Source organism: Salvelinus fontinalis, chromosome 22 (genome assembly GCF_029448725.1).
Source record: "Salvelinus fontinalis isolate EN_2023a chromosome 22, ASM2944872v1, whole genome shotgun sequence".
Classification (NCBI taxonomy): domain Eukaryota; kingdom Metazoa; phylum Chordata; class Actinopteri; order Salmoniformes; family Salmonidae; genus Salvelinus; species Salvelinus fontinalis.
In genome coordinates this window covers 28,886,325-28,904,028 of record NC_074686.1, presented here as the reverse complement: position 1 = coordinate 28,904,028, position 17,704 = coordinate 28,886,325, and the positions used below count along the sequence as shown (strand labels likewise).

The 17,704-nt window shown below is 44.6% G+C and overlaps 1 protein-coding gene across 4 annotated transcripts in view; it reads left to right on the top strand.

The window, feature by feature from the left end:
* The first annotated feature begins 6,542 nt into the window (after positions 1-6,542).
* LOC129820152 (tubulointerstitial nephritis antigen-like) overlaps positions 6,543-17,704 on the top strand; it is a 55,414-nt gene continuing 44,252 nt past the window's right edge. Inside the window, exon 1 of one of the 4 annotated variants that reach the window (XM_055877085.1) lies at positions 6,543-6,755. Coding sequence is in view for 1 of the 4 variants with exons in the window: in XM_055877088.1 (XP_055733063.1) it covers positions 7,380-7,501 (122 nt within the window). In the remaining 3 variants the exon portion in view is untranslated. Of the gene's footprint in view, positions 6,756-6,813; positions 6,928-7,364; positions 7,502-16,239; positions 16,307-17,704 lie in introns of those variants that run through there. The other 3 variants (XM_055877086.1, XM_055877088.1, XM_055877087.1) reach the window with 3 other exon arrangements.

The window sequence follows — 17,704 nt, the reverse complement described above, 5'->3', positions numbered from 1 at the left end:
GGGTTCCGCTGGGCCCCCACACACGCATGAGGCTACAATCACTGTCCTGTCTCTATAATGCTGAAGGAGTGTCACTACTGTATTGTACTGCACTGATGACTCACAGCAACTTCATAATATAGAGAAATGTGTCAGATGTGACTGTGCATGAATCAGTGTTTACTGGAACTCCTGATATGGGGATCATTAACTACACCCCTGATGACTGACATACTGAACAAATAAAATAAAATCAAAGTTTATTTGTCACGTGCGCCGTATACAACAGGTGTAGAATTTACAGTGAAATGGTTACTTACAGGCTCTAACCAATAGTGCAAAAAAGGTATTAGGTGAACATTAGGTAAGTAAAGAAATAAAACAACAGTAAAAAGACAGGCTATATACAGTAGCGAGGCTATATACAGTAGCGAGGCTACAGACAGACACCAGTTAGTCCGGCTGATTGAGGTAGTATGTACATGCAGATATGCTAAAAGTGACTATGCATAGGGGGGGGGGGGGGGGGGGGGTACGCATTGCAAATAGTCCAGGTAGCCATTTGATTACCTGTTCAGGAGTCTTATGGCTTGGGGGTAAAAACTGTTGAGAGGCCTTTTTGTCCTAGACTTTGCACTCTGGTACCGCTTGCCATGCGGTAGTAGAGAGAACAGTCTATGACTGGGTGGCTGGGGTCTTTGACAATTTTTAGGGCCTTCCTCTGACAATGCCTGGTGTAGAGGTTGAAAATGTAACATTTGCCATAGTTGACTGGACAGTGGACTTCCAAAGACCATGATCAATCGTTTATGAACCTGAAGTATGTGAAGTATGTACTGTATGTGTAGGATGTGCATAAATGCTATCTAGTAGCGTGTGTTTATTTAGATAAGTGGGTTTGAAAACTTGTGTTGAAATTGCAGTTTCAACATAAAAGGAGATCAATCTCTTATCAGTTTACCTTTCTATGAATGCTATTTCCACTGTGATCGCTTGTGTGAAGGCTCTTTGAGTGATTTTGGGGATAGCCCCTATCCCCTTTCCCCCCTCTCCCCCGCTCTCGTCCCCCCTCGCCCCCTGTCCTCTCTCCCCCTCGCCCCCTGTCCCCTCTCCCCCTCTCCCCCCTCTCTCCCCCCTCTCCCCTCCTCTCCCCCACTCCCCTTTCCCCCTCGCCCTCTGTCCCCTCTCCCCCCTCTCCCCCCGCTCCCCCGCTCCCCTTTCCCCCTCGCCCCCTGTCCCCCCTCTCCCCCCCGCTCCCCTTTCCCCCTCGCCCTCTCCCCCCTCTCCCCCCTCTCCCTCGCTCTCCTTTCCCCCTCGCCCCCTGTCCTCTCTCCCCCTCGCCCCCTGTCCCCTCTCCCCCTCTCCCCCCTCTCTCCCCCCTCTCCCCTCCTCTCCCCCGCTCCCCCTTTCCCTCTGTCCCCTCTCCCCCCTCTCCCCCTGCTCCCCCGCTCCCCTTTCCCCCTCGCCCCCTGTCCCCCCTCTCCCCCCCGCTCCTCTTTCCCCCTCGCCCTCTGTCCCCTCTGCCCCCTCTCCCCCCTCTCCCCTGCTCCCCTTTCCCCCTCGCCCTCTATCCTCTCTCACCCTCTCCCCCCTCTCTTCCAAGCCCCCTGTCCCCTCTCCCCGTGTAGTGTGTTGTATTGATTGTGTCTTTAACAGTATTGATTGGTCACACTGGGGGGCTACTAGGGCACATATGTGTGTGTGGAGAAGACCTCCCCCCCTCTCGCTCTCTCTCTCTCTCTCTGGCTAATCCTTTGTCACCTCCAATATCCCGTCTTCACTGACAGACCTCTGCTCCATCCAGATTTTGGAGCACTGTTGTTTTAGGGCGACGATTGAAGGTGTCTAGGAAATTTTATGGGGAAGAAAACTAAACAAAATTATTTAGATGGTGGACATATTGTAGCAAAGGTTTGTTTATTGTCCGTCCTTTGTCATTTGTGCGATCATAAGTTGTTCACTAGCTTTGCTAGCCACAGTACAGGTGAGTCTTTTCAAAACACCCTTGGTGAAGTTGTTCTAGTAGTGACCACTAGGGGGTAGGTAGGTGATAACTTTGCGAACGTGAAACAAGTGGATGACTGCTTACATCACAAGCTAAGAAAGCTAAATCACATGGACAGAATAGAAAGGAAGACCTCCATGGCAGTTTGCTTTTGAAAAAAAGAGCAGTTGTTTTTGAGAAGAACTTGTTTAGGTTTACTCAATACTAGATTTGGAGCTGCCTCATAGGAGAGGCATGAAGGTGTTAGAGTAGGAACGTCATTCCATTTTTCTTCATCTTCAAATCTGATAGGAGATATGAAGAAGAGATAATCTTGAGGTAGGAGAGAGAGAGAGAGAGAGAGAGAGAGAGAGAGAGAGAAAGAGAGAGCGAGAGAGAGAAACCAGTGAAGCACAAACACCATTGTAAATACAAACTATATTTATCTGTCTATTTATCTTCCCTTTCATACTTCAACTATTTGCACGTTGCTACAACGCTGTACATAGACACACTGAAAAAATGAAATGCTTTGTGACACTAAAACTAGTGGCAACTGAGCTGCCACCAACTTAAAGGAGACGAAATCTTGACTCTGTTGGTGTATTGAAACACATGGTTGTGAGAGTGTTAGGACAGATTTAAGATGTTCTGAAACATTCACATGGAGATGTTCTTAAACACTCACACAGAGGGGTTCTGAAACATGACATGGTGTGTTGTAACACCACATAATCAAGAATTGTTCAACACCTTGCCAGAGACTGGCAGCCTTAAAAGTTTTAAAACACTATGATGGTGTTTTGAGTCCTTTCTAGTGCAGAATTAGATCCCTTATTCTGGAGTTTCCAAATACTGTAAATGGGAGTCTCTCCTCTTATTGTTTATTCCCTGCTCTTCGTTCGGGAAGTATTCAGACCCCTTCACTTTTCCCTTTGTTAGGTTAGTCTTTTTCAAAAATTGGTTAAAATGTTTTCCTAATTTCCTAATCATTCTACATACAATACCCCACAATGACAAAGCAAAAACTGTTTTTTAGAAATGTAAAAAAATAAATAAAAATAAAAACTTTTACATAAGTATTCAGACCCTTTACTCAGTACTTTGTTGAATCACCTTTGGCAGTGATTACAGTCTTGAGTCTTCTTGGGTATGGCGCTACAAGCTTGGCACACCTGTATTTGGGGAGTTTCTCCCATTCTTCTCTGCAGATCCTCTCAAGCTCTGTCAGGTTAGATGGGGAGCGTTGCTGCACAGCTATTTTCAGGTCTCTCCAGAGATGTTCGATCGGGTTCACGTCCAGGCTCTGGCTGGGCCACTGAAGGACATTCAGAGACTTTCCCCGAGGCCACTCCTGCGTTGTCTTGGCTGTGTGCTTAGGGTCATTGTCCTGTTGGTAGGTTAACCTTCGCCCCAGTCTGAGGTCCTGAGCTGTCTGGAGCAGGGTTTCATCACATATCTTTCTGTAAAAAAAAAGAAATCCCCACTGCCTGAGGCTGCCACCACCATGCTTCACCGTAGGGATGGTGCCAGGTTTCCTCCAGATGTGACGCTTGGCATTCAGGCCAAAGAGTTCAATCTTGGTTTCATCAGACCAGAGAATCTTGTTTCTCATGGACTGAGAGGCTTTAGGTGCCTTTTGCAAACTCCAAGCGGGCTGTCATGTGCCTTTTCACAGAGGAGTGGCTTCCATCTGGCCACTCCACCATAAAGGCCTGATTGGTGGTGTGCAGCAGAGATGGTTGTCCTTCTGGAAGGTTCTCTCATCTCCACAGAGGAACTCTAGAGCTTTGTCAGAGTGACCATCGGGTTCTCGGTCACCTCCCTGACAAAGGCCCTTCTCCCCCGGGTAGCCAGCTCTAGGAAGAGTCTTGGTGGTTACAAACTTCTTCCATTTAAGAATGATGGAGGCCACTGTGTTCTTTGGGACCTTCAATGCTGCAGAAATAATTTGGTACCCTTCCCCAGATCTGTGCCTCAACACAATCCTGTCTCGGAGCTCTACGGACAAATCCTTTGACCATGCATTGTCAACTGTGGGACCTTATATAGACAGGTGTGTGCCTTTCCAAGTCATGTCTAATCAGTTGAATTTACCACAGCTGGACTACAATTAAGTTGTAGAAACATCTCAGGGATGATCAATGGAAACAGGATGCACCTGAGCTCAATTTTGAGTGTCATAGCAAAGGGTCTGAATACTTATGTCAATAAGGTATTTCTGATTTAAGTGTTTTATACATTTGCAAACATTTCTAAAAACCTGCTTTCGCTTTGTCATTATGGGATATTGTGTGTAGATAGATAAGGATTTTTTTTATTTAATCAATTTTAGAATAAGGCTGTAACGTAGCAAAATATGGAGAAAGTCAAGGGGTCAGAATAGTTTCCGAATGCACTGTAGTGTAGCATATAGCATGTGGGCTACACATCAAACAGTAAATAAATCTCATGAAGCTAGTAGGCAAACAAGCCAGCAGTATTAATTGAAAAGCAGGCCTTAATTTGCACAAAAAAGTGTGAAAGTTGCAAACAATTATGTGTCAATTACCAGCTACATGTAGCATCAAGAAAAGTGATAAATTAATCAAAATGGCTCTTTTTTGAATTCCTCTTCTGTTTCCTTCTTCAATGTGATAAAATTGTGTACATGCGTTTTCATTGATGCATACTTTCTTGATTTGTTTTGAGTATCATGTGAGAAATTGACGTGCTCTCACCTCTCTGAGTTCCTGAAAAACTGAAAAACATTTGTTTTCTGATATGAAGGTATGAACAAATAAAGGTGGAATTTCACAAAAAAACTTATCCTTGGCTCTATTCACACTTGAGTTAAATACGTTGATTTAAAGTGGTCCATTTTTAAATTGAGTTACTGTTTAGTCTACTTAGCTCAAGTCTGAATTGGTCACCATGTGATCAATGTAACAGCTGGAGGACTGTTTACTCCAGGAGGACTGTTTACTCCAAGAGGACTGTTTACTCCAGGAAGACTGTTTACTCCAGGAGGACTGTTTACTCCAGGAGGACTGTTTACTCCAGGAGGACTGTTTACTCCAGGAAGACTGTTTACTCCAGGAGGACTGTTTACTCCAGGAAGACTGCTTACTCCAGGAGGACTGTTTACTCCAGGAAGACTGTTTACTCCAGGAAGACTGTTTACTCCAGGAAGACTGTTTACTCCAGGAGGACTGTTTACTCCAGGAAGACTGTTTACTCCAGTAGGACTGTTTACTCCAGGAGGACAGTTTACTCCAGGAAGACTGTTTACTCCAGGAAGACTGTTTACTCCAGGAGGACTGTTTACTCCAGGAAGACTGTTTACTCCAGGAGGACTGTTTACTCCAGGAAGACTGTTTACTCCAGGAGGACAGTTTACTCCAGGAAGACTGTTTACTCCAGGAGGACTGTTTACTCCAGGAGGACTGTTTACTCCAGGAGGACTGTTTACTCCAGGAGGACTGTTTACTCCAGGAAGACTGTTTACTCCAGGAGGACTGTTTACTCCAGGAAGACTGTTTACTCCAGGAGGACTGTTTACTCCAGGAAGACTGTTTACTCCAGGAGGACTGTTTACTCCAGGAAGACTGGCTGAGTGGGCCAAAGCAGTGTTTTGAGGAGAACTGAGTGCACATCCACCTTCTCACATGTATACCACTGGTGAGGGCTCACTTTATACCTGTTCCCTCTGCTATAACTTACATACCCCTAAGCATTTTGATTGTAACGTTATTTATATTCTCACAGTTTCCTGGTAACTGTAGACTATAATTAGTGCCAAAGTCTACCCTAGGAAACTATTTAATTCCTAGTGTCTTCTTTAAAATGTTAATCAAAATATTGACAAATTCTATCAATATTCAATGCTGTAAACCATTTGAAATGTAAAAACATTTGATTATATGAGACACAGTTTGGCAAAACATTTTGTGTTTGGATGTTACCTTTTACATGCATTGAAACACCAACAAGTGTTTTCACAACACTCTTAAAAACACAATGATTTAGATTGAAGAAACACTTTGGGTTTTTCAGAGTACTTCCGTTCTGTTTTGAAATAAATTCAGTGTATCACGACACTTATATTGGGTTTACATTCGAACACAGTCTAAACTCTATATCTCAGCTTTGGCACACTACTTTCATGGTTTTACTACCCAATTATGTTGTTTTGAGTCTCTATTCTTTTGAAACATTTGTGAGGGTAATGTTTACTGTTCATTTCACTTGTGTTTATTATCTATTCCACTTGGTTTGGCAAAGTAAACATGATTCCCATGCCAATAAAGCCAATTTAATTGATATATATACTAAGGAGGATACAGGGTGATAGGGCAGAGAGAGAGAGAGAGAGAGAGAGAGAGAGAGAGAGAGAGAGAGAGAGAGAGAGAGAGAGAGAGAGAGAGAGAGAGAGAGAGAGGAGAGAGAGAGAGAGAGAGAGAGAGAGAGAGAGAGAGAGAGAGAGAGAGAGAGAGAGAGAGAGAGAGAGAGAGAGAGAGAAGGGGGTGGGGTGGAGAGAGAGGGAGAGGGTGAAGGGGGAGGGGAAGACTGGCTTGTTCTTTCTTAGTGGCTGTATATAGAACTCCGTGGCTCAGGCTGACTATGTAGTGCCATTGTGAAAGAAGAGCGAGAGAGTGAGTGAGAGAAAGAGGGCACAGACTTTCTCTACCTGGTGAATGAGTTACTGAGAGGAGAGAGCAGCAGGAAAGAATATCAGCTTTCACAGGGCTGTGTTTTCCATTGGATTACAAACAACAAGAGGGAGAGATATTTCCCAGAACACACGTAGAAGGTAAGAATACCTTTAATTGAACTCATTCCCCTGTTACGTAACTCTTTTCTAACTCCTCTGATCCTCTCTCTCGTTCTGTGCCAGATCAGGCAGGTGCAGGTTTCAGGTCATAATCTATTGTTTTGGACAAATTTACACTTGGCTTGGATTAGGTTTGGAAGTAGTTTTGACGGTAAATCACTAAATAAATTGTATGTTTACGAACTAGTTGGATTTCCTTGCTATGCTAGTTTTATGATAGTGTATCTGTAACAAGCATTTTGGTTCAGTTATGTACAGGTTTCCTAATCCGATTCTGTGGGTAGTTTGTTTCATGGTGTGGTGTCAGACGGTGTCAGACGGACATGACAACAGTAATGTAACCCACATATAATACTAACATATGAGATTTGAATATGTGCCATGAAAGTGCCATAAAAATGTCTGAAAGTGTCGAGTACAGATTGTTATGTATCCTACATACTATGATTACTGTTAACTTTGTCTTTGGACTGTGTCTCCGTGCGCAGTGGCTTTGATGGCTTGCTTATGAAGAGGCACCGTAAAAAAGAAAAATTGTGCTGGGGGGGGGGGGGGCAGCAAGGCTATAGCTGTCTACAGTACTGCAGCACTGTGCCATTCTGTATGTCTGAGGCGCTCCCGTGCCAGACTGGAACCAGACTGGAACCAGCAGACCATGTCATGTTCACAGGGATTAGATACACAAGACAAAGCTGTCATCTACAAAAGGAAAGTTTGATTAGCAAGTGAGACCTCAAATGACATATATTTACTGATCAATAGGTTTACTGATCAATAGGTTTACTGATCATTAGGTTTACTGATCAATAGGTTTACTGATCATTAGGTTTACTGATCAATAGGTTTACCAATCAATAGGTTTACTGATCATTAGATTTACTGATCAATAGGTTTACTGATCAATAGGTTTACTGATCATTAGATTTACTGATCCATAGGTTTACTGATCAATAGGTTTACTGATCAATAGGTTTACTGATCATTAGATTTACTGATCATTAGGTTCTACTGATCAATAGGTTTACTGATCAATAGGTTTACTGATCATTAGGTTTACTGATCAATAGGTTTACTGATCAATAGGTTTACTGATCATTAGGTTTACTTGGCTTAATCAATAATGGACAGTATTTGCTGTATTTGCACCATACAGGCCGTTTTCCTTTAAAATATATATATTTCTTTTGCCTTTTGCCTCAGACCACCTCTTCTCCTCTGAGTTGGTCATTGTCTTCCCAAATGTTTCTAACAGATCATGTAGGGAAAACATGTGATACACTGCTCAAAAAAATAAAGGGAACACTTAAACAACACAATGTAACTCCAAGTCAATCACACTTATGTGAAATCAAACTGTCCACTTAGGAAGCAACACTGATTGACAATAAATTTCACATGCTGTTGTGCAAATGGAATAGACAGAAGGTGAAAATTATAGGCAATTAGGAAGCCTGCTGGAGGTCATTTTGCAGGGCTCTGGCAGTGCACCTCCTTGCACAAAGGCGGAGGTAGCGGTCCTGCTGCTGGGTTGTTGCCCTCCTACGGCCTCCTCCACGTCTCCTGATGTACTGGCCTGTCTCCTGGTAGCGCCTCCCTGCTCTGGACACTACGCTGACAGACACAGCAAACCTTTTTGCCACAGCTCGCATTGATGTGCCATCCTGGATGAGCTGCACTACCTGAGCCACTTGTGTGGGTTGTAGACTCCGTCTCATGCTACCACTAGAGTGAGAGCACCGCCAGCATTCAAAAGTGACCAAAACATCAGCCAGGAAGCATAGGAACTGAGAAGTGGTCTGTGGTCACCACCTGCAGAATCACTCCTTTTTTGGGGGTGTCTTGCTAATTTCCTATAATTTCCACCTTTTGTCTATTCCATTTGCACAACAGCATGTGAAATTTATTGTCAATCAGTGTTGCTTCCTAAGTGGACAGTTTGACTTCACAGAAGTGTGATTGACTAGGAGTTACATTGTGTTGTTTAAGTGTTCCCTTTATTTTTTTGAGCAGTGTATAATTTGCCCTTTGATATGGTCATTCTGGTCACATGTCCATTTACAGTACATAGAGTTGACCTGTGATTTGTTGATGGTGACTGATGGTGGTGGTGATGGTGATGGGGCTGATGGTTTGTCTGTGTGTGCTTGTGTGTGTGTGTGTGTGTAGTTGTTGATGGTTGTGATGGTAGTTGGTGATGGTGTTGATGGTGGTTGGTGATGGTGGTTGGTGATTGGTGATGGTGATGGTGATGATGTTTTTTGGTGATGGTATTGATGGTGGTTGATGATGGTGTTGATGGCAGTTGGTGATGGTGTTGATGGTGGTTTGTGATGGTGATGGTGATGGGGCTGATGGTTTGTCTGTGTGTGCTTGTGTGTGTGTGTGTGTGTAGTTGTTGATGGTTGTGATGGTAGTTGGTTGTGGTGTTGATGGTGGTTGGTGATGGTGGTTGGTGATTGGTGATGGTGATGGTGATGATGTTTTTTGGTGATGGTATTGATGGTGGTTGATGATGGTGTTGATGGTAGTTGGTGATGGTGTTGATGGTGGTTTGTGATGATGATGTTGATTGGTGATGGTATTGATGGTGGTTGATGATGGTGTTGATGGTAGTTGGTGATGGTGTTGATGGTGGTTTGTGATGATGATGTTGATTGGTGATGGTATTGATGATGGTTGATGATGGTGTTGATGGTAGTTGGTGATTGGCGATGGTGGTTGGTGATGGGGGTGATGTTTATTGGTGATGGTGGTTGATGATGGTGTTGATGGTAGTTGGTGATGGTGGTTGGTGATGGGGGTGATGTTTATTGGTGATGGGGGTTGATGATGGTGTTGATGGTAGTTGGTGATGGTGGTTGGTGATGGGGGTGATGTTTATTGGTGATGATGGTTGATGATGGTGTTGATGGTAGTTGGTGATTGGCGATGGTGGTTGGTGATGGGGGTGATGTTTATTGGTGATGGGGGTTGATGATGGTGTTGATGGTAGTTGGTGATGGTGGTTGGTGATGGTGATGATGTTTATTGGTGACGGTATTTGATGATGGTATTGTTGGTGGTTGGTGATGGTGGTTGGTGATGATGGTAGTGGCGGTTGGTGATGTTGGTTGGTGATGGTGGTTGGTGATGGTGTTGGTGGTGGTTGGTGATGGTGTTGGGGCTGATGGTTTGTCTGTGTGTGCTTGTGTGTGTGTGTGTGTGTAGTTAGTGATGGTTTTGATGGTGGTTGATGATGGTGTTTATGGTAGTTGGTGATTGTGTTGATGGTGGTTTGTGATGTGATGGTGATGATGTTTATTGGTGATGGTGGTTGGTGATGGTATTGATGGTAGTTGGTGATGGTGGTTGGTGATGGTGTTGATGGTGGTTGGTGATGGTAGTTGGTGATGTTAGTTGGTGATGGTGGTTGGTGATGGTGGTTGGTGATGGTGTTTGGTGATGGTGCTGTTGGTGGTTGGTGATGGTGTCGATGGTAGTTGGTGATGGTAGTTGGTGATGGTGGTTGGTGATGGTGGTTTAGGATGATGTTGATGGTGGTTGGTGATGGTGGTTGATGGTGGTTGGTGATGGTGGTTGGTGGTTGGTGATGGTGTTGATGGTAGTGGTGATGGTGTTGATAGTTATTGGTGATGGTGTTGATGGTAGTGGTGATAGTGGTTGGGGATGGTGGGTGTTTCTTTACTGTGCAGTTTACTGCATGTCTGTGCCTTTAGCTGGTGCACACACACACCATCACCAACCACCATCCACAACCACCATCCACAACCACCATCACAAACCACCATCAACACCATCACCAATAACTATCAACACCATCACCACTACCATCAACACCATCACCACTACCATCAACACCATCACCAACCACCATCACCAACGACCATCAATACCATCACCAGTAACATCAACACCATCATCAACAACCATCAACACCATCACCAACTACCATCAACAACACCACCATCAATACCATCATCAACCATCATCACCAACTACCATCAACACCATCATCAACCACCATCACCACCAACTGCCATAAACACCATCACCAGTACCATCAACACCACCATCCCCAACCACCATCAAATCAAATGTATTTATTAAGCCCTTTTTACATCAGCCGATGTCACAAAGTGCTATACAGAAACCCAGCCTAAAACCCCAAACAGAAAGCAATGCAGATGTAGAAGCACGGTGGCTAGGAAAAACTCCCAAAAAAGGCAGGAACCTAAGAAGAAACCTTGAGAGGAAACAGGCTCTGAGGGGGGGCCAGTCCTCTTCTGGCTGTGCTGGGTGGAGATTATAACAGTACATGGCTAAGACGTTTAAACGTTCATAGATAACCAGCAGGGTCAAATAATAATAATCACAGTGGTTGTAGAGGGTGCAACAGCCCCCTCACCACTAGAGGGATATCTTCAAACCACCAACGTACTACCCTGAGACAAGGCCGAGTATAGCCCACAAAGATCTCCCCCACGGCACGAACCCAAGGGGGGCGCCAACCCGGGCAGGAAGATCACGTTAGTGACTCAACCCACTCAAGTGATGCACCCCTCCTAGGGACGGCATGGAAGAGCACCAGTAAGCCAGTGACTCAGCCCCTGTAATAGGGTTAGAGGCAGAGAATCCCAGTGGAGAGAGGGGAACCGGACAGACTTAAAGGTCGAGACAGAGAAGCCAGTGTAGAGAGGCTAGCACTGGAGTAATATGATCACACTTTTTGGTTCTAGTCAAGATTCTAGCAGCCGTGTTTAGCACTAACTGAAGTTTTTTTTGTGCTGTTCTGGGTAGCCGGAAAGTAGAGCATTGCAGTAGTCTAATCTAGAAGTGACAAAAGCATGGATACATTTTTTTGCATCATTTTTGGACAGAAGGTTTCAGATTTTTGCAATGTTACGTAGATTTAAAAAAGCTGTCCTCGAAACAGTCTTAATATGTTCGTCAAAAGAGAGATCAGGGTCCAGCGTAACACCGAGGTCCGTCACAGTTTTATTTCAGACGACTTTACAACCATCAAGATGAATTGTCAGATCCAACAGAAGATCTCTTTGTTTCTTGGGACCTAGAACTAGCATCTCTGTTTTGTCCGAGTTTAAAAGTAAAATATTTGCCGCCATCTACTTCCTTATGTCTGAAACACTGGCTTCCAGGGAGGGCAATTTTGGGACATCCCCATGTTTCATCGAAATGTACAGCTGTGTATCGTCTGCATAGCAGTGAAAGTTAACATTATGTTTCAGATTTTTAGCACCAAGAGGTAAAATATTTAGTGAAAGCAATAGTGGTCCTAAAACAGAACCTTGAGGAACACCGAAATGTACATTTGATTTGTCAGAGGACAAACCATCCACAAAGACAACTGATATCTTTTCGACAGATAAGATCTAATCCAGGCCAGAACGTGTCCGTGTAGACCAATTTGGGTTTCCAATCTCTCCAAAAGAATGTGGTGATCGATGGTATCAAGCAGCACTAAGGTCTAGGAGCACGAGGACAGAGCCTTGGTCTGATTTTCTGAATACCAGAGAGCTAGTTTTTTAAGACAAATGTTTTTGTGTTTTTAGGGGTGCAACTGCATCTAGGATATTACGCAAGGTTAAATTTAGTTCCTCAGTTAGGTGGCTAACGGATTTTTGTACTCTGACGCCCTTGGGTAGGTGGAGGGAGTCTGGAAGGGCATCTAGGAATCTTTGGGTTGTCAAATAATTTATAGCACAGCTTTTGATGGTCCTTGGTTGGGGTCTGAGCAGATTGTTTGTTGCGATTGCAAACATAATAAAATGGTGGTCCGATAGTCCAGGATTATGAGGAAAAATATTAAGATCCACAATATTTATTCCACGGGACAAAACTAGGTCCAGAGTCTGACTGTGGCAGTGAGTAGGTCATCGACCCACTGAGTCGATGATGGCTTCGAAAGCCTTTTGGAGTGGGTCTATGGACTTTTCCATGTGAATATTAAAGTCACTCAAAATTTGAATATTATCTGTCATAACTACAAGGTCCGATAGGAATTCAGGGAACTCAGTGAGGAACGCTGTATATGGCCCAGGAGGCCTGTAAACAGTAGCTATTAAAAGTGACTGAGTAGGCTGCATAGATTTCATCACTAGAAGCTCAAATGATGAAAACGCAGTAATCTTTTTTTGGTAAATAGAAATATACTATCGTGAATGTAATCAAAATCTCCGCCCTTGCGGGATACGCAGGGAATATGGTCACTAGCTTAACCAGGAGGAAAGGCCTAATTTAACACAGTAAATTCATCAGGCTTAAGCCATGTTTCAGTCAGGCCAATCACATCAAGATTATGATCAGTGATTAGTTCATTGACTTTAACTGCCTTGGAGGTGAGGGATCTAACATTAAGGAGCCCTATTTTGTGATGTGAGGTATCACAATTTCTTTCAATAATGACAGGAATGGAGGCGGTCTTTATTCTAGTGAGATTGCTAAAGCGAACACCGCCATGTTCAGTTTTGTCCAACCTAGATCAAGGCACAGACACGGTCTCAATGGGGATAGCTGAGCTGACTACACTGACTGTGCTGGTGACAGACTCCACTAAGCTGGCAGGCTGGCTAACAGCCTGCTGCCTGACCTGGATCTCATTGAGGAGCGAGAGGAGTTAGAGCCCTGTCTATGTTCATAGATAAGATGAGAGCACCCCTCCAGCTAGGATGGAATCCGTCACTCCTCAACATCAACACCATCCCCAAACACCATCAACACCATCACCAACTACCATCAATACCATCACCAACTAGACACACACACACACACACACACACACACACACACACACACACACACACACACACACACACACACACACACACACACACACACACACACACACACACATACACACTCTTGCAGCTCACTGTTTATATGGCTATGGCAGAGCATGTTTATCAAAATATACAGTACAATGCATATAAAAGACAGCGAGACATACACATACATGGGCACACACAACTCAGTCACAAACACTTGTATCATTAATAAATAAGGCACGAGGGGGTGTGGTATACTGCCATCATTGCCAATATACCACAGCTAAGGGATATTCTTAAGCACGATGCAACTCGGAGTCCCTGGATACAGCCCTTAGCCGTGATATATTGGCTGCGCCTTCTTCACCACGCTGTCTGTGTGGGTGGACCAATTCAGTTTGTCCGTGATGTGTACGCCGAGGAACTTAAAACTTACTACCCTCTCCACTACTGTCCCATCAATGTGGATAGGGAGGTGCTCCCTCTGCTGTTTCCTGAAGTCCACGATCATCTCCTTTGTTTTGTTGACGTTGAGTGTGAGGTTATTTTCCTGACACCACACTCCGAGGGCCCTCACCTCCTCCCTGTAGGCCGTCTCATCATTGTTGGTAATCCATCCTACCACTGTAGTGTCCTCTGCAAACTTGATGATTGAGTTGCAGGCGTGCATGACCACGCAGTCATGGGTGAACAGAGAGTACAGGAGAGGGCTCAGAACACACCATTGTGGGGCCCCAGTGTTGAGGATCAGCGGGGTGGAGATGTTGTTACCTACCCTCACCACCTGGGTGCGGCCCGTCAGGAAGTCCAGTACCCAGTTGCACAGGGCGGGGTCGAGACCCAGGATCTCGAGCTTGATGACAAGTTTGGAGGGTACTATGGTGTTAAATGCTGAGCTGTAGTCGATGAACAGCATTCTCACATAGGTATTCCTCTTGTCCAGATGGGTTAGGGCAGTGTGCAGTGTGGTTGCGATTGCATCGTCTGTGGACCTATTGGGGCGGTAAGCAAATTGGAGTGGGTCTAGGGTGTCAGGTAGGGTGGATGTGATATGGTCCTTGACTAGTCTCTCAAAGCACTTCATGATGACGGAAGTGAGTGCTACGGGGAAGTAGTTGTTTAGCTCAGTTACCTTAGCTTTCTTGGGAACAGGAACAATGGTGGCCCTCTTGAAGAATGTGGGAACAGCAGACTGGGATAAGGATTGATTGAATATGTCCGTAAACACACCAGCCAGCTGGTCTGCGCATGCTCTGAGGACGCGGCTGGGGATGCCGTCTGGGTCTGCAGCCTTGCGAGGGTTAACACGTTTAAATGTTTTACTCACGTCGGCTGCAATGAAGGAGAGTCCACAGGTTTTGGTTGCGGGCCGTGTCAGTGGCATTGTATTGTCCTCAAAGCGAGCAAAGAAGTTGTTTAGTCTGTCTGGGAGCAAGACATCCTGGTCCGCAACGGGGCTGGTTTTCTTTTTATAATCCGTGATTGACTGTAGACCCTGCCACATACCTCTTGTGTCTGAGCCGTTGATTTGCGACTCTACTTTGTCTCTATACTGACGCTTAGCTTGTTTGATTGCCTTGCGGAGGGAATAGCTACACTATTTGTATTCGGTCATGTTTCCGGTCACCTTGCCCTGGTGAAAAGCAGTGGTTTGCACTTTCAGTTTCGCACGAATACTGCCATCAATCCACGGTTTCTGGTATAGTTGCTGTGGTTACGACATCGCCGATGCACTTGCTAATAAACTCGCTCACCGAATCTGCGTATTCGTCAATGTTGTTGTTTGATGCAGTGCGGAACATATCCCAATCCACGTGATCGAAGCAATCTTGAAGCGTGGAATCAGATTGGTCAGACCAGCGTTAAACAGACCTGAGCGCGGGAGCTTCCTGTTTTAGTCTCTGTCTATAGGCTGGGAGCAACAAAATGGAATTGGGGTCAGCTTTTCCAAAAGGAAGGCGGGGGAGGGCCTTATATCCATCACAGAAGTTAGAATAACAATGATCTAGGGTTTTACCAGCCCTGGTAGCACAATCGATATGCTGATAGAATTTAGGGAGTCTTGTTTTCAGATTAGCCTTGTTAAAATCCCCAGCTACAATGAATGCAGCCTCAGGATATGTGCTTTCCAGTTTACATAGAGTCAAATAAAGTTCGTTCAGGGCCGTCGATGTGTCTGCTTGGGGGAGAATATGTGGCTGTGATTATAATCGAAGAGAATTCTCTTAGTAGATAATGCGGTCGACATTTTATTGTGAGGAATTTTAAGTCAGGTGAACAGAAGGACTTGAGTTCCTGTATGTTGTTATGATCACACCACGTCTCGTTAATTGTAGGGCATACCCCCCCCCCCCCCCCCCCGCCCCTCTTTTTACCAGAAAGATGCTTGTTTCTGTCAGCGCGATGCGTGAAGAAACCAGCTGGCTGTATCGACTCCGATAGCGTGTCTCGAGTGAGCCATGTTTCCGTAAAGCAAAGAACGTTACAGTCTCTTGTGTCTCTCTGGAATGCTACCCTTGCTCGGATTTCATCAACCTTGTTGTCAAGAGACTGGACATTGGCGAGTTGTATGCTCAGGAGCGGTGCGCGATGTGCCCGTCTCCGGAGCCTGACCAGAAGACCGTTTTGTCTGCCCCTTTTAAGGCGACGTTGTTTTGGTTCGCCGGTTGGGATCCGATCCATTGTCCTGGGTGTTGGGCAAAACAGAGGATCCGCTTCGGGAAAGTCGTATTCCTGGTCGTAATAATGGTGAGTTGACGTTGCTCTTATATCCAGTAGTTCCTCCCGACTGTATGTAATAAAACCTAAGATTACCTGGGGTACCAATGTAAGAAATAACACGTAAAAAAAAAAATACTGCATAGTTTCCTAGGAACGCGAACGTGTACTGGCCTGTCTCCTGGTAGCGCCTCCATGCTCTGGACACTACGCTGACAGACACAGCTAACCTTCTTGCCACAGCTCGCATTGATGTGCCATCCTGGATGAACTGCAATACCTGAGCCACTTGTGTGGGTTGTAGACTCCGCCTCATGCTACCACTAGAGTGAGAGCACCGCCAGCATTCAAAAGTGACCAAAACATCAGCCAGGAAGCATAGGAACTGAGAAGTGGTCTGTGGTCACCACCTGCAGAATCACTCCTTTTTTGGTGGTGTCTTGCTAATTGCCTATAATTTTCACCTTTTGTCTATTCCATTTGCACAACAGCATGTGAAATTTATTGTCAATCAGTGTTGCTTCCTAAGTGGACAGTTTGATTTCACAGAAGTGTGATTGACTTGGAGTTACATTGTGTTGTTTAAGTGTTCCCTTTATTTTTTTGAGCAGTGTACATAAGTGAATTTGTCCCAGTACTTTTGGTCCGCTATAATGGGGGGACTATGTACAAAAAGTGATGTCATTTCTAAATGGTTCACCCGATATGGATAAAAATACCCTAAAATTAAAGCTGACAGTCTGCACTTTAACTTCCTAGTCATTGTATCATTTCATATGCAAAGTTCTGGAGTGCAGAGGCAAAACCACAAAAAATGTGTCACTGTCCCAATACTTGTGGAGCTCATATTGTCTGTAAGACAGAATAGAGAGTGAAGCATGCTCTTTGGGACATTTCCTGAAGTGTGACAGATTAGCTCTGACAGACAGCAGGAAGTTTGTCTGCTTCCGTACCGACATGATAACATTATACTACGGTGTTGATAATAATGTCATGCCCCTCGTTTCTGACTGTGCCCTGATGGCATGTCCCTTTAGATAAACAGTCAAGTACAGCATTCAGTGCTATTTTAGTGTGTCCACATCCATCAACGTATTATGCAATGAGACTCCAGAGAGCCATATCTATACCACTTAAAGGTTGCATCCCAAACGGCACACGAGTCCCTATAATATAGTGCACTACTTTTTACGTACAGGCCCTGGTCAAATGTAGTGCATTTTATATGGAATAGAATGTAATTTGGGACACAGACACAGTGTAACAAGTCTCTGACTTGAAGCAAATGAAATACAGTTACAATATAGGGCAGTTGAATCTTTGTAGCTTTACCTAACCGTTCTATCCATCATACACATGTGTAAGTATAGATGTGCATTGTCCAAATTGAAATATCACATTCTTTGTGTGCTATAGATTTCATTCGAA